The 24,692-nt window shown below is 39.7% G+C and overlaps 1 protein-coding gene across 6 annotated transcripts in view; it reads right to left on the bottom strand.

Annotated features, from left to right (window-relative positions):
- Positions 1 to 24,692, bottom strand: part of dnah2 (dynein, axonemal, heavy chain 2) — a 145,985-nt gene that overhangs the window by 102,081 nt on the left and 19,212 nt on the right. For all 6 annotated transcript variants that reach the window (XM_017472857.2, XM_017472858.2, XM_017472856.2 and 3 more), the window contains 7 exons: positions 19,396 to 19,553; positions 8,530 to 8,617; positions 6,863 to 7,068; positions 5,117 to 5,246; positions 3,666 to 3,845; positions 1,706 to 1,920; positions 1,371 to 1,517 (listed from right to left, as the gene is read on the bottom strand). In XM_017472857.2, coding sequence (XP_017328346.1) covers positions 1,371 to 1,517; positions 1,706 to 1,920; positions 3,666 to 3,845; positions 5,117 to 5,246; positions 6,863 to 7,068; positions 8,530 to 8,617; positions 19,396 to 19,553 — 1,124 coding nt within the window. The remainder of the gene's footprint in view (positions 1 to 1,370; positions 1,518 to 1,705; positions 1,921 to 3,665; positions 3,846 to 5,116; positions 5,247 to 6,862; positions 7,069 to 8,529; positions 8,618 to 19,395; positions 19,554 to 24,692) is intronic.

Consider the following 24,692-nt stretch of genomic DNA (forward strand, 5'->3'; position numbering starts at 1 on the left):
TCATTTAAGCATGTGCCTGGAGGTGCCTGGAGGTGCTAGATACAGTACTGTGCAAAAGTCTTAGGCACCTTATTTATTTATTTATTTATTTGTACAAACTTATAGTTATAGATTTTTATTTTATGATTTCTGCATTATGGAGTCAGTACAAAAACATTTTAGATTCCTTAACATTAGTTTTCCAGAACAAAATTAAATGTAACAGAAAAATGTTTGTATATCAATAAAGAAAGGCACATATTATGTAAGAGACACTTTTCAGAAAAAAACCACAATGATGGCTGCTGGATTTTCCTGTAAATAAGATGCGAGTGCGACAGTCAAAATCTCCAGAAGAACCGTGTCTGGTTCCGCAAAATGCTTAATAAAACTTACAGCTCATTTCCTTATAAAACTACACTAATTCTACCTGAGACTACATTAATTCTAAACACTAACTACACTAATTCTACCTGAGACTACTTTTTTTTTAAGCAAAGGGTCGTCACACCAAATATTTACTTTGTTTCTTTCTATTTTAGTTTCTTTTATTACTGTTTACTCCTTTTAAAAAAACAACAACAAAACAAAAAAAAACTATAAAAAATTAAGTGTTTAAGAAACGTTTAATTTCAGTATTTCGAAGGCATCTTTGCTCTACAGCATTACTTTGAATGTGCCTAAGACTTTTGCTCGGCACTGTAAGCTCTTCACACCATTCGCAATGCTACATGGAAGGAAGAACACGTACATTTTAGACATGGTTTGTACTAGCCTTAATTCTCAGAGTGATAGAGGCATGCTATAAGCGCAACATATCAAGTATATTGATACCCGAATTGTAATTTTTATTATACAGTATACGATATACTGGGTTCATACAGGAGCTACCAAATGAAATGTAAGGCTTTTCAAGGGCTTTTCAAGAAATACACACAAAAAAGGTGCTTACCAAACAATGTGTTGGATAAAACTTGCATTATAAGTGCATTAAATGTTTTGCCATTTAGGCAGATAGAATAACAGAGGGAAGACTGTATCAGGTGCTAGCGCTATCGATGGAGAATGGGGGAAGTAAAATGTCACCATCACCTTTCTAATTCAGCAAATAATAGATTAATGATGTTACATATGGCATTTCTTTTAAATACCAGATTTTCTAGTATACTTCAACTACTTCGAGAACATAAAGCACCTTGTCTGAACCCTGAAACTATGGAATGCAATCAGTTATCTTGAAACAGGAAGCTGTTTGGGATATTAATTACACACCACTGTCCATTCACAAGATAACTGGGTAAGTGATAGTGACAGTGGGATCTCAACAGGATATGAGAGACTCATGAATCATATACAGTATGTATGTGGGATTATTGCAGTGTTATGCAGACCTATTGTAGTCTTTAACCAGCAGTAGGACATTCTCCCTCAAGGTACGCAGGTCCTCTCTGCGCTGACGGATCTCAGCTACAAAGTGTGGGACCTCAAACTTCAGCCTCTCCCAGTAATGAATCTCATTAAACATCTTCAGTATGCTCCTACACAACCAACACAAGAAAGTGTTAGCCTCAGGAAAACAACCCACGATTTGTCAGTATTTAGGTGAAAGTGAATGTATGTGCTGGAGTAAGTAAACATTAAGCACAGCTGATATTGTCTACAGCAATAACTAACTAATTAATCCAATGCAACTTCAGTGCAAGTATGTGCAAAGGAGGACGCTTACTTGTTGAAGTTGATGTCCAGCATGACTGTTTTTCCCTTACAGCGGATCATAAGAGGCTGGTCAAGTCCCTTGAGCATATGGTGATCCAGACTCTGGCTCCAGTCACTAAACAGCTTCCTGATCCGTTCATCCATTGTGTGTGCCGGCTGCCTATAAGCCTCATGCACGTCCTGCCCAGTATCATTCTGTGGCATGAAACAGGCATGCTGCAGGACCTAAAGTCACACAAATATGACCAGAAACAAACACAAAGTGTACAAAAGGATACACGCTTCCATATTAAAAACAAAAACATGCTCATTTCTCAATCCACACATGCAGTGTGTGGAGTGGCTGAAATTGTCCACATACGCTATCATGCATGAATGGTTCTGACAAACAACTAACAAATGCACAGGAAGTCCAGTTCACAAGCATTCACAAGGTTTAAATCACAAAATCTAAACCATACCATCACATAGCTAAAAACTGCTCAAGTCTCAGAAATTCCCCTAGCTCAACACAGCTCATATGGTAAACATTAAGCTTTGAATCTTGCCTTCTGTTTGCTTCAAAAAAAAAAAAAAAAAAACACTTTTTTTTTTTTTTACATTTTTATTTTAATCATCTTTACTTTGCAAGGAAACATAAACTAATCATATCTGTGTGCAATTAAGGCTTTCTGCTGGCCTTAATTGTGTTCTTAATGAAGGCAGAAAACTGAATTTAAACACAGCAGAGAGCCACCATGCTCAACAAATTGATGGTGCAGCAAAACATAGAGGGAGAGAGAGAGTGGAATATCAAATATATGGAGTGAAATGTAGGGAGAGATACAGATAAAGAGAAAAATGGGGAGAGAAAGTAAGCAAAAGGGGTGGTGGTGGTGGTATGGTGGGATGGGGTGCCACATGGTGAGTGGAGCACACACGAGAAACAGCTGGGTTTAAGTGTTAAGGCCGGTGAGGACGGAAGGCATCTGGCTGAGCTCCAGCGGTCTTGGACCTGGCTGATCCCAGCAGCCCACACCTCATAGGAATTTGAAATGCAGTTAAGCTGCACTGTGACACCAGCCAGTCTGAGATCAGTGGAGGGGATAGTCAGTAATCGAATTCATTTGTAGCTAAAGCTCTACAGAGCTCACCTACATGGGCTGATCAAGTCTGGGTACATGCTGGGTACACCCTAGCTAATAAGATCCTGTAATCACCTTAATGCCTATAGTGAGGGTTTATACAGTACGAGGGTTCATCCACTCTCCGGTCCTCTGATGCACAGCTTCAAAGGACTAACTTTTATGACTGGAATAAATTGGGCATACAGTATTTCTTTAGATGTCCTACATGTTTACGACTGATCCATCTGTTTCCGTTCCTCCGTTTTAGATCATGCACAGCGAGGTGCTTATAATCCTGTGTACACCTGTGCTGCCAGAATGTTCTGTTTTGTTTTCGTTCATTTTTCCTCCTTGAGTGTTTCCGCGTTTTACGATCTTAAAGTAAATTTCTATGAGGTCTGACGACAGACCTCTGACAGACCTGAACTAAAGCAACAAATATTCCTCGCCTCTTCTGAACTTGATCTGTTTTTGCTGGTTGTGAGTCCAATGATGCACCTGGCCGTCTTTATTTAGCATTTCTGGGCTCAGGTTTGGGAGTGAAGTGATAGGCGTAGGAGTACAGCAGAAGGAACGGTGTGGGGCAGCACTGAAACGTGACTAACTGTGGACCTGTGCTAGCTCTGAAGTGGCTCTGCTAAGTGGATGTGTGGAGGGAATGGCCATCAGAAAGACTGACCGGCAACATAACACAAATTTGTCGTTTGCCTTTTCCTGTTTCAATTCATGGTTTCGCTTTTCCTTTTGTATTGATTTTTATATTATTACACTTTGCAGTACCTGACCAACCATGTGATTATAAAATGTTCAACACCCACTGACTCAGACACCTGCTCTCTCACACACACACACACACACACACACCTCCATTTGTCTGTCTATACGGCGGTGCATGGCTCGGACCCAGTGAGCCTGGCCAGCATACTGAGGCATATGTGCAGGAGTGCAGACTTCCTTTTGGCCCAGCTTTGTTTTCATTAGATCCAGATCCTTAGTGAACAGGCTGTACACTTTCGACTGTCTGTCTAAAGTCCCCCTGATGGCCTAAGAAAAAGAAAGCGAGCAAGAGAGAACAAAAGCACAGGAGGGAGAAACATAATGGTTTAAGAATATAAAAAAAAAAAAACAACAAGAAAATGGAGTACAAGTTAAACCATGGTAATTAGCGTAGGCTGAGGTAAATTGATCTTAATCACATATGCTCACACATAACAAAGAAGGGAGCACTTCAGCAGAGAGCATGCGTGCATGGGGCACTAACACCTGCTCTGAATGCCCTGCAAATGAACGAGTTTGAGGGAATAAAAGCCGAGCTGAGGGAGCGCTGAAGAAAGACAATAAGAGTTGCTGTGTGGTCTTGTAGTGAAAAGGGAACTGGTCAGTGCACAACATGTCAAAAGCTCATGAATCAAAGCTTCTATTATATTTCAGGGTAATGGTGTAAGGAATAAGATTTTGCAGGAGAGATCTATACACCTAGGTACACATTTTAAAGTACAGCCAAAGATCAGTTTTGAAGGAAATCAACATTAACGACTCACTAAGACGATGAAACTTAATTAATCCTGCTTCCAGTCGGGTATTTCCAGTTAAACTCAGAGGTCATGCTTTATTTATTTATTTATCTATTTTGATGTCAGCTTGTTTCTTCAGATGTAAGGCTAGAAGCTGACTGTATTGTCCAGGGATGATCAGGTTGTGACCTGTAGATAAATGCAACCCTGCAGACGCTCACCTCCTGTCTCCTGTCTGCAATATTTGCGGAACATCTCGTGTTTTTCTCGCTCGTGCTGCAGCCGCTGTTTTAATGTTGGCGTTTAACATCGTTTTATTGCCAGTTCTGTTTTATTGTTTCTTGCAGGGATTGAAGTGAAAAATTGTTAATGACTAAAACTAGGTGGGAAGGAGGTTATTATACTATATTACATAGTATAAGAACACACAATATACTGTATAGCAAATCTGTTCGTTTCATTTCTTTTCTCTGTGTAATTGTTCTGTTCGTCCTCATTTGAAGTGGAATTACTCAACGTTGTTAAAAGCTGCTATTGTCACACACTGCCAGCAGCAGCAGCACACATGATTTTCTGGGTTGACCTGGACAAAGCAAAACTTGGAGTGTGAACCTGCATGAGAATTATTATTATTATTTTTTTTTTAAATTGAAGTTATGTACTAGTTCATGAAATTTAATCAGGTGTCACTTCAAGTCCAACTTGTACAGTAAATTTCTCTTATATACACAGGTTAAATGTGTATGAATATGAAAACAGGTGGGTGCGAATATGTAAACGTAACGTATCCAAAAGTAAGACCTCTCGTGCAGAAAACTGATGGAAGAGGTCGAGAAGTTGAATTCCATTGTCCACTGTTCTGACCGTCATAAAAGCGGTGTTGATCAAGTTCTGCATCATCAGCTCCAGTTCCTTCACTGCTGACCGAAATCTTGAAACACACATACACACACACACATACATACATTATAGGATGAAAAACAAATAGTAAAAAGCAGACAATTTGTGCTATTCATTCAAAGAGAGAAACAAAACAAATGAACAAATATACAGTATACAGTAGCTCAGTAAAAAAGAAAATGAGGCAGACAGAAATTCACAGTATGCACCCTAAATAAACTGCTATTCCGAAGCACTAATCAAAGACCAGAAACAAACCCATTTTAGATTTGTGCTACATATACACAATCATGATGCAGATTGATATTGTTTTACGTGTGCTCAATATGCTGCTGCACTGTGTAACACCTGCCCCAAGCAAGAGCACAGCTGTCTGTCTTGGCAACAACATCCCAACCCTACAACCTCCCTTGACCCCAATCCATCATCTTGTCCATCAGCACAAACACACGTCGAACACTTTCCTAGGGTCGACAGGGCTGGGGGATAACTGGGCGGCCCAAAGTTTCTGGAGGCCACCGGCAGACCACGGTCTGATGCACTAAGTATATATGCGGACCACTCACACACCCTGTCCGTTTTTCATGATGGTAGTCAGATGAGGAGTCGAGTTATGAATTACAATAAAGGCACTTTTCTGTCAGCTACCACATCCACCCTTACACACACACACCCTTACACACATACGGTATTCATTGGTACATTTAGATGAAGCCTACGCTGAAAAGGAACAGCTCTGTGCATCTTGAATTCATCTTTATATCATTTTTTACAAAAGGCTTATATTGATCTACACTATATGGCCAAAAGTATTTGGACACCTGACATCATCCTATTCATCAGTATTGAGTTGTTCCCTCTTTGCCGTTATAATAAGTGCCACTCTTCAGGCAAGGCTTTCCACTTGATTTTGGAGCCTGGCTGTGGGGATTTGTGCTCGTTCTGCGACAAAAACACAAGAGTTTGGGCACTGATATTGAAGAAAGAAATCCTCCTTTTCTCACATATATGTTACAATACAGCAAAATCCTTCTTCTTCACATAATCCAGCTGAGGGGGTTGGAGACAGAGCGTAGGGTCAGCCATGATATGATACCTAGAGCAGATAGGGTTAAGGATATTGCTCAAGGGTCCAACAGTGGCAGCTTAGCCGTGCTGGTGCTTGAACCCCCGAGCTTCTGATCAATAATCACAGAGCCACCACTGCCACCAATACCTTGTTGGGCAAGAAATTCTGGGGACCAGCCTGCATTCTAGTTCATCCCAATGGTGTTCAGTGGGGTTGAGATCAGGGCTCTGTGCAGGACACTTGAATTCTTCCACTCCAAACTTGGCAAACCATGTCTTCATGGAGCTCGTTTTGTGCACAGGGGCACTGTAGTGCTGGAACAGGTTTGGGCCTCTTAGTTCCAGTTGAGAGAAATTGTAATGCAGCAGCATACAAAAACACTCCATTATATCAAAATGTGTGCTTCCACCTTTCTGGCAATAGTTTGGGGAAGTAGTTTGGGGTCGTAGTTTGGCAATAGTTTGGGGTCACATATGCCTGACAGGTGTCCACATACATATAATGAAAACCTGATTAGGAACAGTTTAGTTTACACACACACACACACACACACACACACACACACACACACACCTTACCTGTTGCAGGAATTATGCCAGGTGGTATTTTTCAGCTCAAAAATGCCCTCACACTCATAGTACAGGTTCTGCAGAGTCTTGTCAAACATGGCTTCAATCTTCAGCAGCTTCCTGGTGATCTCCGGCCCCTGATGTCCTGCAATGCATGGTAGTGGCAACTGTACACCCTCGTCACGACGAGCAAACTGCCGCTGACAGTCACACACCTGAGAGAGCGAGAGAGAGAAAAGGTGAGAATAGGATTGGGAAAGGTAAAAAATATCTGAGTAAGAGTCATATATAACATCAAGTATAATTTTGTGAAATATAATAACAATAAACCTTATTCAATAAAGTAGTGCACAGTGAGATCTGATCATAAAAATGAGCTTGCACAAATTTTACCACGCTGTTACCACCCAGATGTGCAATTAAGCCAACAATTGCAAATTTTAACTCATTAACAATTTACCATTGTGCTTAATAACAATTTATGGTTACATTTAATGTGGAATGACAAGTTCTCTCCTGTTATCACGTACTAGCAGCTATAAACAGTAATTTTATACCCTCACCAGCCTGTACCACCCGCTTCCCCCTCTCTGTCTTGTCTTTGATTTGATCATTTTTGAAACAGTGCTTATTAATGAAGTTGAAATACTCACACAAAACCACAAGGAAAATTTGCTTTTCAGTCATTTATTCAACAGAAATATCAATAGATGCGATATTCTTTTGTGGAAAAAGTAAGTACACCCTTGGCCTCAGAAGCTAGTATTGCCCTCTTTAGCAGAAATAACTTGTATGTGTTTTGCATAATTGTCCTCCAGGCTTTCTGGAATTTTTGACTGCTCTTCCATCCAATATTCTTTCTGATGTTTGAGGGTTTTCTTGCATATTTGTTCTCTAATTTGGTGGGAAGTTTGTGAATGATAGATGATAGTCAGCTGACATCTTCACTTTGGAGTTTGCATTATTTCCCAATGGAATTTTTCTCCTTTATTTTTATTTTATTTATTTATTTTTTTAGCTAGATCCAGTACTTGTAGTGACTAATAGACGGTGATGGTGAGTTGAACCATATTTTGTACATCAATCTTGGTAATACTGGGGGAGAAGGTGTGATCTGAGCCTTTCCTCAAAAAGTCATCCTTTTTAATCAGTTGTGGGTTTTATCTAGCATCCTAACACTATCCAGTTTGTAGCAAACACTCCTATAATATTAAATCGATTCAAAGTGTGAAAAACTATTTCCTGCTATATAGTAATACTAAATAGTGTGCCACTACACAATTGATTTTAGTACTATTTAGGTATACTACTTAGTGGGCTTTTGGGACACAGACTTGAATGTGTGTAGTCGCCGGCACAGCCGAGCGCAGTACAACCCCCTTTCTAAATGTTCTTCTTCAGTAAGTAGCTTGCATTAGCATCTCTCTACCAGAGGGGGCGAAAGATGCTAAGATGCAAAGATGCTACAGATTCCCTAAACTTACTTCCAGTAGCAAAATTACAGCTTTAATTCAATCTAATTATACTGATCGATATCTGCAATTCTTTGGTTAATACTTTGTAATACTTAAATGCTGCGTCTATGGATATTATATATTCCGCCTGCTACTTTTCTAAAATACAAGTCCAGTCTTCTGTTCATATATGATCCTGGCCTAGCTTGGCCTGTTGTTTACCTCAAGCAGCTGTGTACATCTCTGCACGAAGCCGTCCAACGAAGAAAATATCCTGCTCTGACTGAGCTCCCAGCCTTCTTGAGAATGCCTAATCCAGAAAAAGAAGAAGGGAAAATGAGGAGGAGAGGGGGAGTTTATACATCATTCTCGATGACATATGAGTAAGCACCAGTAGGGGAAAACGGGTCTATATTTGCCATGTCATCGCTCCTTACAATCCAATGTTTCAACTGTATGTAGTAGAAAAACAAAACAACAGCAAACTGTCATCCATAACAGTGAAGGATAGGGTCAAAAATGATCTGTCATTGGCATAATTGCATCCGCCCAAGTTCTATATCAGCGGGGCAGCCGTTTCTCAGATTGCTTTTCACACTTCATTCTTTTCCTGATGGAAAGGTAATCCTCAGCACAGAGCACAGACAAACACATTTAGCCAAGCTGTGCAGGAGGAAAAGAGAGAGGAAGGGAAAATGCGTGCACCACTTTTAGCAGGGTTGTTTCACAAAGCAATAAGGAGAACTGGGGTGTAGGCACATGGGTGAGGGAGACAGAATACATTAACAAATTAAACGCAAAAGAGACAGTCTATCCGAAATGTTGCCAAAATTTATAATGGAATAATAATTTAATAAAAAAAAAAAAATCAGAGCTCACAGCTAAAACAAATCTGCACTGTCTCCTTACTTTGAAACAAACTTCTTATAATCCCTCGAGCAGAACAGCTTTAGATCAGCACTGAGAGAGCAAATCAAATTAGGATAAAGCAAAATCACTAAACAATGTGGAAACATCCTAGTTGAAATACTGTGCCAAAGATATACAACACATCACAAAGAACTGATTAGAAATCTTTAAAGAGGTCAAATAACCTGTCTGAGCAGATCTACAGCTCTGTCACCCAAAGCTGATCTACACTAAGCTGATCTACACGGTGTAACCTCTTTGTGCAGACACAAAATGTCATGGCAACCCAAAACAATGCATGATTACTATCAGACAGTTGGGTTTGATTCCCCTTTACCGTCGGAGATTCGAGAAATAGTTATTTTTGTTGTATAATCGTTATTATTAGGAGAATCATAATAACGATTATTAGGATAATTAGGTAATAGTAATAACGATAATTAGGATGAAGCACATGACTGTGCTTGTGCATAGAAGTGTAGACCACAGGCCTATATTTTTCCATTAAATGTTCATAATATGGATGACATTTTCAAATCATTTGAAATAATCTGGCAACATTTGAATTGGTTTAAAATCAAACCGCGTTAAAATAGTATTGAATTGAAAGCAGACCAGGCATGAGCAAGGCTGGAAGAATGGAGAAAAGAAGGAAGGAAGTAATAAAGGATTAAAAATGACTGACAAAGCATAAAGACAAAAAAAAAAAAAGAACAGTTTGTAGGAGGCAGAGAAGGAGACAGTAATGCAGACATGCTGTGCCTCTCATTCATGTTTCTCTGGGGGAGCAGGGCCTTCACTGAGGGCAGGAGGTGAGAGGATCATGGGAAAAAGTGAGAAAGGAGTAGTTATATGGAACCAAACCCCCCTTTTAACTGGTCATTTCTCTTTCTAGCACTACAGTTCAGAGAAAGCTCTTTGAAGCTCAGACAGCTTTATTTCAGCACAGACACTGATAAGAAGCTGATGTTGAGATGCATTTGCTGTTATTCCTTTCATGTGCATGGGGAAACATACATATACTTTAGTTCTCAGGGAGTGGTCATGTTTATTCTTTAAGCTACCACTCTATTTTACTTTTAATGCCAAGCTGTCTTTTGAGAAATTGCAAGATTTATTATTAAATGATTTGATTGGGGTTTCGATTTTTGGAATTGATTGGCCATTTTGATTTTTGGAATATGATTATCATGAGGGGATAATATTTCACTGTGCGAGAGCTGAAATTGAAAAACAGACATAAATGAATATAGGTAGAATATACATTCAAAGCAGATTCCTAGTAGATTTTACACCTCTATACTAAATCATTTTACATTTCAATTCCCAGCATGCATGCTGTATTTAACTCTTTCTTACTCTACATGCTTTACTGAACTGGCCTGAGAAACAGAATCGCACACAGTACACGTAATGTCTGCTGTCAACTGTGGTCAGCATCATAGTGTTGCTATTAGTCTCAGGGATAAATGTCTAATAAAAATCTTTTAGGCACATGGAAAAAATTCTAAAGCCATCCAAGCCACAAGTTAATTAAGGCAAGTTCATCGAGATGCCCACAATGCACCACAACAATGTAAGCACAGTGGAAAAACACAGAAGGAGAAAAATCTCCCACAATTGGACAATGATGTTAACGTGATTACTCAGACTAAGCCTGAGGAAGACGAGAAGGGCCGAAAGAATGCAGCAGAGCAAAGCTGAAAGAGAGGTTAGAGATAGACTGAGACAGAGAGGTGTTCAAATAAGTTCTAATCCTCCAGTGATGAATACGCTGTCCAAACACACAGGAGGACACATGGGTGAATGTTATGTCTCAGGAGTAACAGCGATTACAAGCGATAGACCATGTTTGTGTTTACGCTATTCACTTCTCCCTCACTCTGGGGTCGTGTCCCTTTGAACGAGTTACAGCGCCTCACAAGCTGTGATAAAGCATGATTACAAAGACTCAGAGATGCAGGGTTAGAGCCCATTTCCCTCACTGAACCGGGTACGGAAGGGCACAAAACGTAGGCCGTACTGCAAAAATACATTTGGTGAGCATAAGCACAGTGAGAAATCCAGGAAAGATTTGTTTAGCTACAGCAAGAAAGAGTACAAAGTGAACAGGCTCAAACAATAGACACATACACAGTCATCATTTTGCCTTTTCATTGATGGACTTTTGGTTTAAAGCACTATGATCATAACATAATTATAACCACAACGGATAATTATGAGGTCACTTCTTTTCAAGAAATCCTCCAAAGAGTCAGCATCGATCTGTCATTACGATCTGGCAGAGCCGAGAGGCTGAACGAGAGGGTTAAACTTCATTAAGGCATCCACAGAACCCTACCGCGCTCTTTACTGGGCAACCTTTTAAAGGCATTGTCTGCGAAATCTAACATGATTGATTCTACAATTAAATAAGCTGAGGAAAGAGGAGAGACTGAAAGAGTGGAAAAAAGAGAAAGTGAGAGAGAATGGGAACGTCAATGAGAGGAAAGAAAGACAAAGAAGAGGAACAGAGGATGTAAAAAAAAAAAAAAAAAAAACGGGTTGAAACAGAGAGCTGTGGGAGAGAACAGTGAAAAGAGAGAGAGAGAGAGAGAGAGAGAGAGAGAGAGAGAGAGAGAGAGAGAGAGAGAGAGAGAGAGAGAGAGAGAGAATGATAGAGAGGCCACCCAGAGGACAAAGTAGAGAGGATAGTCTGCAGCTGTCCTATAAGACCATATTAATCATGTGTCAGAAAGTCATGGTCGAGAATACAGAGTTGAGATTTATGCACACATATACACAAATAAACAGCCTGACACAGAAACACATCCCACATCGACTGACCTTCTGGGGCTCGAATAAACCAAATAAACTGATCTCTGCTTATAGATAAGCCCCCAAAAACAGCCGGCACAGGAAAGGAAGGGGAAGAAAAAAAGAAGAAGAAAGAAACTATGTATGTAGAACCTTTTGATTCAGATTGAGGTCTATCCCTGCTGATCTAGCTAAGGCCCTGCTTTGATCGATATTTGGTGTTAATGTATTTTGCACTGAGCTCTACAGTGGGAATATGCCACTTAACCGCTCAGCACCTGCTAGATTGCTTTTGAGGTGGCTGAGGTGTTGGTGCTATTCAATTCTTTGTGCCTGCACCAGTAATAGCAAGCTGACGCTAACAGCGTGAGTCATTAAAACATGTCCCACAGTACACATATTTCTCAGAGCTCACAAACAAAACACAAATCATACACAGACTTCAAAAGCAGCGTTGGCCCTACCACATCTGGTGCCCTTGGCAAGCTTCACTTAACCCCCCACACCCCGACCTTTATGCTTCCGTCTTTGCACATGCTGCCAATACATTTCTTGTGTGTACTCGCAGAAAGGTTTCTTCAAAACCTGTATTCTTCTATTTGACTGGTGTGCTGGCGGCATGTTGAGCTCTAGTTCAATATCAAACTGAAAGCTCGGTCCCCTATAGACAAAGACTAGGTCTGTTGGAAACACCATGAAAACACACACACACACACACACACACACACCCCTCCCATGCTAGCACATGATGGCTAAAACAGGGGTTTACATCCACCACTTCACTCCATCCTTCTTGACTCGTGACAGTGACTCATGTACATGTGTGCACATCTGCGCAAGTGACAGTCTTTCTGTCATGTCTAAAGAAGAATTGAAAAGGTGATTCTCCCGTTCAATGGTTCACCATTTTGAAGGCCGAACTTCATCATTTATAAACCTGTCACTTGTACCTAGGCGGCTTATCTTCACAGGCAATACATTGCAAAGTAGAGACAATTTAACCTCTTAGAAACCTATAGAAAGCTGCTTCATATGGAATTCATACAGAGACAAAAAACATACTCATGATGTCATGATGAGTTATGCAATACATTTAGTGCCCGCAGAAAACACAAATTCACATACCTGTATACACGTGCATGTTGGTTAAAGATGAAAACTGCAAATAAATAAATAACTAATTGTGTACAAATTACAGATCTTGTGAATCTGCAAACACATTTGCCTATTTATGGCAGTGTTTCAACCTTACAGTAAAATCAAAAAATTACAGTGGAATTTCATTCTAAGTGTCATTTTAAAACTAACTATACAGTATGGTTATACTTAAAAGTAGCCGAAGCTGGTGAAGTTTCCTAAGAAAGGTCTGAAGAGAGAGACCCACGTCTGAACGGCAGCCCTGCCTGAGCTGCGACCTCTCCAGGCTATGGGCTGTAACTAAGTACTGGATGTAATTGGGTGGATGGGGTCGGCTGCCCGTGTGTAGGATTGAAGCTATAGGCTTGGCGAAATGCTGTTGAAAGGGGCAGCAGGCCCATGCTCCAGTGCTGCAATGAGACCCTGCTATAATTAAACACCATGCAGGAGGCTGCCGGCTCACTAGACAACAGTCTCTCTCACATCAGCTTAGACTCATGAGCAGCAAGCCTAGTGGAAAACAAGTAGGCAGCCTGGCGAAACGTCCCACATCTTTACAATTCCAGACTCAAGCTTCAACCTCTGGGTGAGGCACAATGACGGACTAATATTCTAAAAGTTAATGCCTGCACCACAGCATGATGGATAAAGGAGATATTCGCTGCTGTTCAGAAGTTTTCCTGTATTCATTCATCATTCAATCATCTTTATTAAGTGCTTCATCCGTTTCAGCGTCGCATGGAGGATCTGGAGCCTATCCCAGAAGCACTGGGCACAAGGTGGGAGAATTCACCCCAGATAGGCTGCCAGTCTATCACAGAGCACTATTCACACGCTCATTTACACCTACGGGCATTTTATTGGTTCTAATCCACCTACTGAATGTTTTGGAAGGTGGGAGGAAACCGTAGACCTGAGAAAACCCTTGAAGGCATGGAGAGAACACATTAAACTCCACTCAGATAGTAAGTCAAGCTCTGTATCAAACCCTGTATAAGGACCCTGCCACCCACTATGCCGTCTGTATACTATACTGTGTATGATGTACAGTCACTGTGGCACTGCAGTTTCACCTTGTTTTGACTCCGTCCATGAGCACGATAGAGGTCAAATTATTCCATTTTCACACCCTCTAAACACACGTTGCTTTACGTTATTCATTCATATTCGTTGTCAAATATTCAGCACTCGCTTCACAAATCATTTGCGGCTGATGACTCACTTACTTTAAGTCTGCGACGCACAGACTTCATCGAATGCATTTTAAATGCATCCCTGGACAAGCCTTCAGTGCAACAGTTTCTGTTCCTGCTTGTTTCAGCAGGTTTTTTTTATTTAGTCTTCACTCTTGCCTACAGTATATCCAGTGGGTTTGAGTGATTGATTTCAAGAGCACGACCATTTCTCACCTTGAAAAACTTGATAGCTGCTTTTGGTTTTTTTCTTGGTTCAAGGGTGAAGCGAGCATGTTTTGAGGCATATACTGTAGTTGAACCTGAGCAGATTTATGGCACTTTATGGTGCATTTCCAAAAATTCATCCTGCTTTTGTTGTTATGCTGTTAAAAGTCATAGTTTTAATAAAGACCAGCTACACATGCCCTATACCACCACATTTCGCAAATTACATGCTATGTTTTCTTTGTTTTCGCAAACTTTCATCATTGTTTCATTCTGTATAATTAATTTAACTCTATACATAAACTACACAAGCTTTTATTATACTTATATCAAGCTATAACCATTCTTCCAATTTGCATCAGTCATAAACCCAGCTCTCTGGACCTGCTAGTGCAGTGGTTCTCAACCTGGGGGGCAGGGAGAGATCGGAAAGGGGGCGCAAATTGTTTTCAAGAAGTAGGAAAAAAAAACGAAAAAAAAAAACCCAACAACACAGGCATCATTTGGGTTCTCTGTGTATTTTATTGCTTTTCATACAGAATGTGAATAAATGGAAAAACTCCGCATGGCAACTGACATAGACGCGAATGTAAAAAGAAGCAAGCGCAGGTGTCCCGCTGATTGATTTAACAATGTCATGGATAACGGGACGCGCCCTTCATTACAATTTTATCATTCGTATGCGAATGTTTTTAGAACACAACATGTTTTGCATGTAAAATAGTTCACGTTATTACAGCCAAGTTCTCTTGTTCAAAGTAGTTACAGTGTTCAGAAACATTTTTCATTCATGTTCCATACCTGTCTGTTATATAGTTTTATAAAAGTCATAAAAGTTAGGAAAGATAATTAGAAAAGTACACAAAAAAAATCAAAAATCTATATGTCAAAAATAGATCTCCAATATGGGGGGTGGGGGTGGGGGGCATGCCACATGATAGGGGAGGTGTGGGGTGGCTTTAGTTACAAAAGGTTGAGAACCTCTGTGCTAGTGTATTCTTCTACTTATCATAGTCTTGTGATACATGTGAGCCTTCATTTGAAACAGTGCTCTTCATTAATTAAAGACTGAAAGTCCTTTCTTTTGTTATATGCCTCTGACTGATTGATTCCAATCTTCAGCCTCATCATAGCCTGTTTTTTTTTTTTTTTTTTTCTGGCACCGACACTTCTTTGGTCCTCATATTGACAGCCAACAGCAACAGATTCCAATATAAATGGCACATTTATCTGTTCTAGACTTTTGTTAGCCTCCTTGTGCATGAATGCACACAACATGATGTGGTTACACACAGCTGGCCAAGAAACAACCGAATTGCCAACTATCCAAGTACAAAAGCCAAAAACAGCAAACATTTTGTCACTGTCCAATTATTTACGCACTGCATCTAAATATATCATGGCAGACCTCCCATGCAGCATATTAGGTCTACATATTCTAGAGAAAAGGAAATTCTGGCTTGTAATATGTTTAATCATCATTACAGGAAAACTTTGCCAAAATTCCTATTGTTATACGTCCAGGATGAGTCAACAAGTTCTGTAGGAAAAAAGTTACGAAGTATTCTTGCAGTGCTTTGGCACAACAACAAAAAAGGAAGCGGGGGGAAAAAAAAATGTCAGTGCTATAAAAAGACTTCAGAACAAGCTCTGCATCCTCCTTTCACAACAGAGAGCTCCTGCTGTGGTCAGTCACATTCACTTTGTAATAAATACGGTGTCATTGTACTGCTAAGTGCCACTCTCTTTAGCAAGACATTGTCATCGCTGGAAGACTTTGACACTCTGATTTTGTTCCAAGGTGGCATCGGTTCTATTTTCACAGAGTGGGACGCTATTCCAAGGGCCCTAGAACCGTGAACAGGTTAAGTGAGCACAGCAGAGACAAAAAGCGAAGAGAAAGGGAAGGGAGCATAAAGTGGAGAGTAAGAGTTCAGTCTGCTTTGAATATGAGGAGCATAAAAAGGAGAAGCGTAGAATACAGAGTATGGCTGAGCGGAACAGAGACGCGTGATGGGCTTTAATAAGTCTCCAGAGGGAGAAAAATTAACATATGGGAAATAGCCTGATAGTAGCAGTGTTAGTGGTGGCAAGGACGGTACTAATAATCCTCTAATAGCAGTGGAATAGAATATAATAGGACATAATATAGTAAGATAAGTATCATATTAGAGCAGTGGCCTGTGAAACATCAGGTTAGCAAATAGTAATGATAAAAAAAGAGGACAGAAGCAGAGATAATATGCACCGAAAAGCATGCAAATATGTAATATCAAAAACTTAATCTTCATTCGCCACTGTCAAAACATCGCGGTTTTGATAATGGAATTTATGGTATACAGTGGCCTCCAGAATTACTGGCACCTTTCATAAAATGAGCAAAAATCATTTCAGAAAATAAACATTACACAAAATGAGACTCATTTAACAGTCTTTTCGCCTGTAAATGTTTGTGGAAGCCAAAGCAAACAAAAATGTTACACAGGATTTGCAAAAGTTTCAGAAACGCTGATTTCCGCACTCGTGTGCGTACGTTGGTCGGCCGGAAAAGCACGAAGCACATTCCTGACGCAGCTCATTTGTATTTAGTGACACCCACAAAACTCCATAAAAGTGCACAGAGAACTGGAAACAAGAAACAAACAATGAAGGTAAAGGCTGCACGGCAGAAGTGGAAATGATTTTGACGCACTTCTGTGACAAGAACAATACAAGCCCAGTTCCGAAAAATGTTGGGACGCTGTGTAAAATGTAAATAAAAACAGAATGCGATGACTTGCAAATCTCATAAACCCATCTGTTATTCACAACAGAATATAGAAAACATAAGTTTAAACTGAGGAAATGTACCATTTTAAGAAAAAAATAAGGTAATTTTGAATTTGATGGCCACAACATGTCTCAAAAAAGTTGGGACAGGGCAACAAAAGGCTGGAAAAGTAAGTGCTACTAAAAAGAAAGAGCTGGAGGAACATTTTGCAACTAATTAGGTTAAATGGCAACAGGTCAGTAACATGACTGGGTATGAGAAGAGTCTTAGAGAGGCAGAGTCTCTCAGAAATAAAGATGGGATGGAATCTGGAAGGAAGCAGATGTTGCTCTAAAACCTGCATATACCTTTCAGCATTGATGGTGCCTTTCCAGATGTGCAAGCTGCCCATTCCATAGGCACTAATGCACCCTCATACCATCAGAGACACAGGCTTTTGAACTGAGTGCTGATAAAAAGCCGGATGCTCCCTCTCCTCTTTAGTCCTCTATAGTTTAGAGGCATTTCAAATTTCGATTTGTCTGACCACAGAACAGTTTTCCACTTTGCCTCAGTCCATTTTAAATGAGCTTTGGCCCAGAAAAGACTGCAGTGTTTCTGGATCATGTTCACATATGGCTTCTTCTTTGCATAATGGAGCTTTAACCAGCATTTGTGGATGGCACGGTGAACTGTGTTCACAGACAATGAGTTCTGGAGGTGTTTCTGAGGCCATGCAGTGATTTCCATTACAGAATCATGCCTGTTTTTTTTTTTTTAATGCAGTGCTGCCTGAGGGCCCGAAGATCACCCTTTGCTTTTCACCCTTGTCCCTTGTGCACAGAGATTTCTCCAGATGCTTGGAATCTTTTGTTGATATTATGTACCGTAGATGATGAGATATTCAGAGTCTTCACAATTTTACGTTGAGGAACATTATTCTGAAATTCTTCCACAAATTGTAGACGCAGTTTTTCGCAGATTAGTGAACATCTACCCATCTTTACTTCTGTGAGACTCTGACTCTCTAAGATACTCTCTTTTTTTTCCCCAATCATGTTACTGACTTGTTGCAAATGAACCTTCAATTGTTTCTTTTTAGTAACACTTACTTTTCCAGCAATTTTCAAATTCAAAATGACCTTATTTTGTTCCTTAAAATGGTACATTTCCTCAGTTTAAACATTTGATATGTTTTCTATGTTCGATTGTGAATAACATACGGGTTTATGAGATTTGCAAATCATTGCATTCTGTTTTTATTTACATTTTACAGTGTCCCAACTTTTTGGAAATGGGGTTGATAAAATAATAAGCAAGAGCTCAATTTTATAACAGCCGAGACATTTGTTTATGACTTAAAGATATGTGCAATCAGACAGCCGCGTCCTCTATTTATATGGTATGATTTTTTTTGTTGCCATAAGCCCTAATTGAATGATTAGTATTATTTATCTTGTTTTATGGATTTGTGTTGGCTCGCTTTATTTATTTTTCATAATCTTTCATTAAAGCCAATAATACAAAACATGCAATCTTGCAAATTTGGAGTCGATCAAGTCGAGTTTTACATAAGATCGTTTTCTCATGCATAAATTTACACATACTTAGGAGCATGACAAGGATCCGAACGTTTTTCCAAATTTCCGAGATTTTCATGAATACCAAATTTCTGCACTCATATCCAGCTTGATAAACGAGGCCTATTGTTTAAGATATCCACTTAAAATAATAGAAATCATTATCATAAGAACTTTATTTATAAATAATAGTGTTTTCTCTCAGCACCGGAACTTCACCAAGAATCTATACGACTACGATTGGCATCATGTATGGTGGTCAGATGAGACCACACGCAAAACTCTTGGTCATGCACACCATTAACGTGTTTTGTAACTATCAGGTGTGACTCGGAAGAGATGGGTTTCTTTTAGAGTCTTGTTGCTTTCCAGGTTTCTTCCTCATGACGTTTCATGGCATTTTTGAGCTCAAATGATCAATGAATCATTGTGAAGGATGCGTATAATTCTGGAGAGCACTGTACATTTGCTATAAGGAAGTAAATGGAATCAGAGTGTTGCAGTTGCTATACATTACATGTCATGGAGCTGAGCGGTAAGTTGGTAGCGCTTCTGCCAGGAGAGACAGCAGTAAATACAGTCGTTGAGGGTCTCTTTGCTGGAAGTTACATAGCCCTGAAAGATCCTTTTGAGTGAGATTTCTTTGCTGCACCACCGGATGATCTCATTATTCATCTACAACAAGAACAACAAAAAAAATCCACACACAGACGTAGAGATTAAATATTGCACACCATGAAAACGACTACAATAGTGCATCTACACACATTTGACTCTGACCAGCGGTTCTGTTGTGCTGTAGTGGGCATTGTGCTGGTTTGGATTTGCTCCACTTGTTCCCATAGAGCAGTGGTCACCAACCCTGTTCCTGCAGATCAACACTTTAGCTCCAATCTTAAGCGTAGCCACCTGAACATCTGATCACTGCCTTGAGAAGTTGATCAACTAAAACAGGTGCGTAAGATTTTATTTGGAGATGAAACCTGCAGGAACGTAGATCTCAGGGAAAACGGTTGGTGGCCACTGCCTTAGAGGGAAGCTCACTGCAAATTAATACAATGGGTTTTTTCCCTCACTGATCACCTTTATCTAATTATGCCACATTTGTCTCCTAATTAGAGTTGTCTCTTCCTGAATGACTTCGCTCCCATCCACAGGGCACAAAGCTCACTGAATGGTTTGATGAGCATGAAAATAATGCAAATTATGCTCTGGCCTTTACAGTCACCAGATCTCATCTCTACTGAACAACTATGGGAGATTTTAGATCAGCGTGTTAGACAATGCTTTCCACCAGTAACATCAGAACACCAATTTCATCCCTTCAATCCAGTTCCAGAGATGGTATGCATATGCGTATTGTGATGGCCAAAGAGACAGAGCTGGCATTATTTGTCCGGGGGGAGTAAAGAATCTTTCAAAACAGAAAAACCAAGAGGGAGTCTGGCTGGAAAGCACAGATTGCAGACCTAATTTATGGACTAAAGCCATTCTAATAGGGACCATTTAGTTTTATGTTTAAATGTTTATGTTTAAATGAAGGTCTAGTGTTCATTTATGCTCTGTCTGAGCGTGTGCACTTTGCTCCTGCTTGGCTTCCTGCTCAGAAAAGCATGTCACAGCTGTTACCCCAGTATGCAGGTCATTTCTGCATCTACAGTAATTCTTTGTCTTTAAAAGGTCTCAACATCACACAGGTTTTACAACTGCCCCATATAGAAAAGCAGTTTACTTGGGTTAAAGATGCCACGTTTGGCCAGATGTGCACAGATATATTCCTCTGTTTTTTAATATCTCCTTATGTTAAGGTGTAGATGAACTCAGGAGTGCATGTGTTTGCTATGAATCAGACAGGCTTTCTGTTCATAAAAGCGTCACGTTTAGACTGTATGTCTGGTGTGTGTGTGTGTGTCTTCAACATTCAAAGATGCTGGATTAAAAATAAAAAAAGGAGCAAGAAATGGAAAGAGAGAATGAGAGGAAGCGTAGAAAGTGTAATTATTAAATATGATGAATAAAGTGGAGGATGTGAAATGACAGATCCATTTTCATTTCTCTGATCAGTGGGTTAATCCAGACTGAGAAATCACCAAGCGCTACACTGAGTTACACAGTGACTGTGTGTGTGTGTGTGTGTGTGTGTGTGTGTGTGTGTGTGTGTGTGAGATGCTGAAGAGAGAAAATGTTTTACAGCTTCTGAACCAGGAATGGAGCTAATTAAATTGCTATGTAATATAACTCTGAACTCTTATTTGACCAAAATGCTAAGGAATCTATGACATTAACCAGCTTAGGAGTTAATAATCTTTTCTTCGTCATGTCCTTTGCAATATGCAAAAAATAAAAATGCTAAAAATGAAAAGAGCATATGTTCCTTAGGTCTTGTTCCCTACAAGCACTCGACTAATCACACTCTTTTCCCCGAGTCTCTATAGACTTCTCTACCAATTTTGGCACCAGTGAGCAGGTCTTCACTTCAGAACCTAAAAGAATATGTCAGAATTTTCTTTGTTAGAGGTCGAGAGGGTTAGCTGTGTATGATTTATTGGATGTCGGAAATAAAGAGAGAAGAAAGGGCGGCCATTTAAAAAAAAAAAAAAAAAGAAAAAAAAAAAGAAAAACCCAGCAGATGGTCTTGAATATCTGGGATGAGACAGAAACAGAGGAGCTTGTAAAGCCACAAATCTCAGGTATGAAATAGCAATGAGGATATTAGTCTGTGAATACTGCTGGAGAATATTACAAACGATTACTAATAGCCATGTGTGTTTACACTGGTTTTTTTTTTTTTAAACTGGCATTAAATGGGACAGCAAAACAGAATAAAACATCCATGCCCTCTAGAAATGACTGACTGGAGAATAATACTAATGTGACTGACTACGCCTGCTCACTATTATTACCGTGTGTTCAAATCCTCCTGGGATGTTTGTATTAACGAGTTGGGAAGTCGTACTTACGACGTCAGGTGCGTCCGAGTCACTTTGTTCAGAACAAGATGGCGGTGTACCTTCTCTTAATTAACTACAAATAATACAGCAAGGTTGTTTTTTTTTAAATTCTACTTCTAGAAAATAAAGTACAAAGAATGAGCATAAGGTGTGTTTTCATTTTTTATGAAAACGCCACTGTAAAACGTATCGTTACATATTATAGCGTAACTGTACAATGCTATCGTATTTTTTACGCTCGTTTTATTGTAAAGAAAAAGCCTGACAATAACGTGCTGCACATACCAAACACATAAAAAGTTTCTGAGACGAGTAAACATTCAATTTCAACAAATTTATCGTCAACTACAGACTGTTGATTCTTACCGCAACGCCCCCAACTCGGAAACTCTGGGCTCAAAGGGTTTCCCCACTCGTAATTACGACTTTGTGGTGGCGTACATGTGCGTTCAACTCGTAATTACGATCTTTCAGACGTCACGCAGCATTGGACCGTTAGACAAGACTAATTTTGCCATCAGTACAGGATCTGGGATGTTCCTCTTATTTTAGGAAATCTGTTAGGACGGTAGAATTTGATTGGTCTTCTGTATGTTTTGGATGAGAACAAGTGAGTTCTTAGACCAGGCATTCATTAAAACAAATATAGTAGTAGTACATTCTCAGTATACTGGTGGGAGAAAAATAATGTGGTAGTGGAGGTCCTTGCAACTCATAATCTGCCACATAGTGTATGAATATTCTGAGAGACACTTGCATGCACTATTCAACAATCAAAGACTCCATCAGAAAGTGAGCAAATTAGGGTCAACATGAGAAAAACCTCACACACAAGCACAAACAGACAAACACACACACACACACGCAATGATTCTTTCATTATAAATTATTACCTGGAAATAATGTGTGCTGGAAAGTGAATCATGGATAATTTTCCTTTCACTATACCTCTTTTTTCTTTCTCTCTCTCTTTCACCATCAATTCATGCTCAAATAGCACGCAATCATCTTTCCCTGTTGAGGTAACAGACTTTTCTTACATTATTTTTTTCTGACATGCTAAAACCTTGCTGGACCGATGCAGCAATAACTGGGGCCGTTTCACTTCCATTAAACACACCAGTGCTAACATGCAACCGCACACAGCCAATAAAAACATTAAAAGCAGTATGGCATATATGGGCCAGCACGTTGACAGATATTACCCTTGTATGCTGATCTAACACCGCATTCGCTGTTCTCATGCAATGATTAAGGGTGTTATGTGTAAAACTCTAGTCCAAAATCAGCATATAAGGACAATTTACTTTATTGGTGAACCAAGTAGAAAGATCCAGGCCACTGAGCATCGATGAAGCCTTGCAGATGGCTGTGTACTTTAAGTGCATTCATGCCACTGTGGAAAAGAAAAAAAAACTTGAGAAAAATGACACTATTATTCCAGACAATAACAATACTAAATCTCCATAGAGGGCATTTATATCAGTCACTGGCATCATTCATTCTGCTGAACAGATATTCAATTTTCCAGCAAGAATACTTGGAAATGGAGGTGCAATGAAACAACACTACTTCAAAAACATAATTGACACAGCAGTTTGGGAATAAATACTACAAACCGATATTTTACTTCACATAACCAAAATATTTAAGACAATAAAACTGCACGTTGTAGAAGAATGTTGAAGTAGACCGAGTTAAGACTGAGGTCATTAAGAATATGGGCCAGTTTAAGCTTAGTGATAGAATCTGCTAGTCATTTATTTCTAGCAAATAAAATCACGTAGGTATAGAGACCCACCGAGTACCACCTTCTTTCACAGGACTGAATAACAACCAACCACAGACTGAAAATGGCGCTACAATGAAACAGACCTGTCTGCACCAACCTGGAACCCCACCATCAAGCATGTTAGAGTTTCTTGTTTACGTGCCACGAATGCTTTAAAAGAATTCTTGAATAACCTTTAAAGGCAAGATGCTATGTGGCTCACAAACATTTGTTAATAGACTCTGATTACTTGCTTTGAAAAACTCCATGTTTGTTTGTCACACTTTGTTTCCCAGTCAGCCTGACAAGCCTGTGCATTGTACATACAGTACATACATTGTACATGACAGTGTAGACTGCCCGTGAGATTCTGAAAGCCGTGCCAGCTAAACCTACATTATACATTAAATGGTCTGGAAAGCTAAGCATCAGAGGCTGAGATTATTTGACTGAAAAAGAAAATGGGGAGATATATATATATATATATATAAAGAAGTAGTGTAAATCTAGCAAATGGTTGTAAAAGAACTAGGAAAGACTTCTTGCACTAACAGACAAATAAGACATTGTTGAGACCACACAACACTGTTCTTAAATCTACAATAAGATTCGCTAGTAAAAGGACATACTCAATACTCTATTCATCTGCTTCCAAGAGTAGTGACAGGCTTGAGATTAGGTTTTCTGTGAATGTATAAGAGAATCTTAATTGTCAGAATAGAAGAGCATTATATTTTTTCACATGGACACACTTAAGTGTTTCGTTTGGTTAAAGGTGGATCGTTGATAATGCCTTTTGGATAGCGGGTGGCTACGGGCTCAACATAGGCTTTACACAGGAGTTTCTAACGTTCCAACCCATGAGGAAACAATTAGACTGGATGTTTTTGTCGCGGACCGACCTGCCTTGATATATTATCAAAGAAGCGAATGGAAGAGAGGAAAGAAATAAAAGAGGAGGGGGGGCAAAGAAAAATGCGACGGCAAAGAGAGCGTGTGATTCCAGCAGAGGAAGGGTTAGAGTGTAATTATGAGAGGTTAAACGTTTTTCCCTTTGCTCTTGAGGACGTGGAGAAGGAAATGAAAAGCGAG

Source organism: Ictalurus punctatus, chromosome 7 (assembly GCF_001660625.3).
Source record: "Ictalurus punctatus breed USDA103 chromosome 7, Coco_2.0, whole genome shotgun sequence".
NCBI classification, from domain to species: Eukaryota; Metazoa; Chordata; class Actinopteri; order Siluriformes; family Ictaluridae; genus Ictalurus; species Ictalurus punctatus.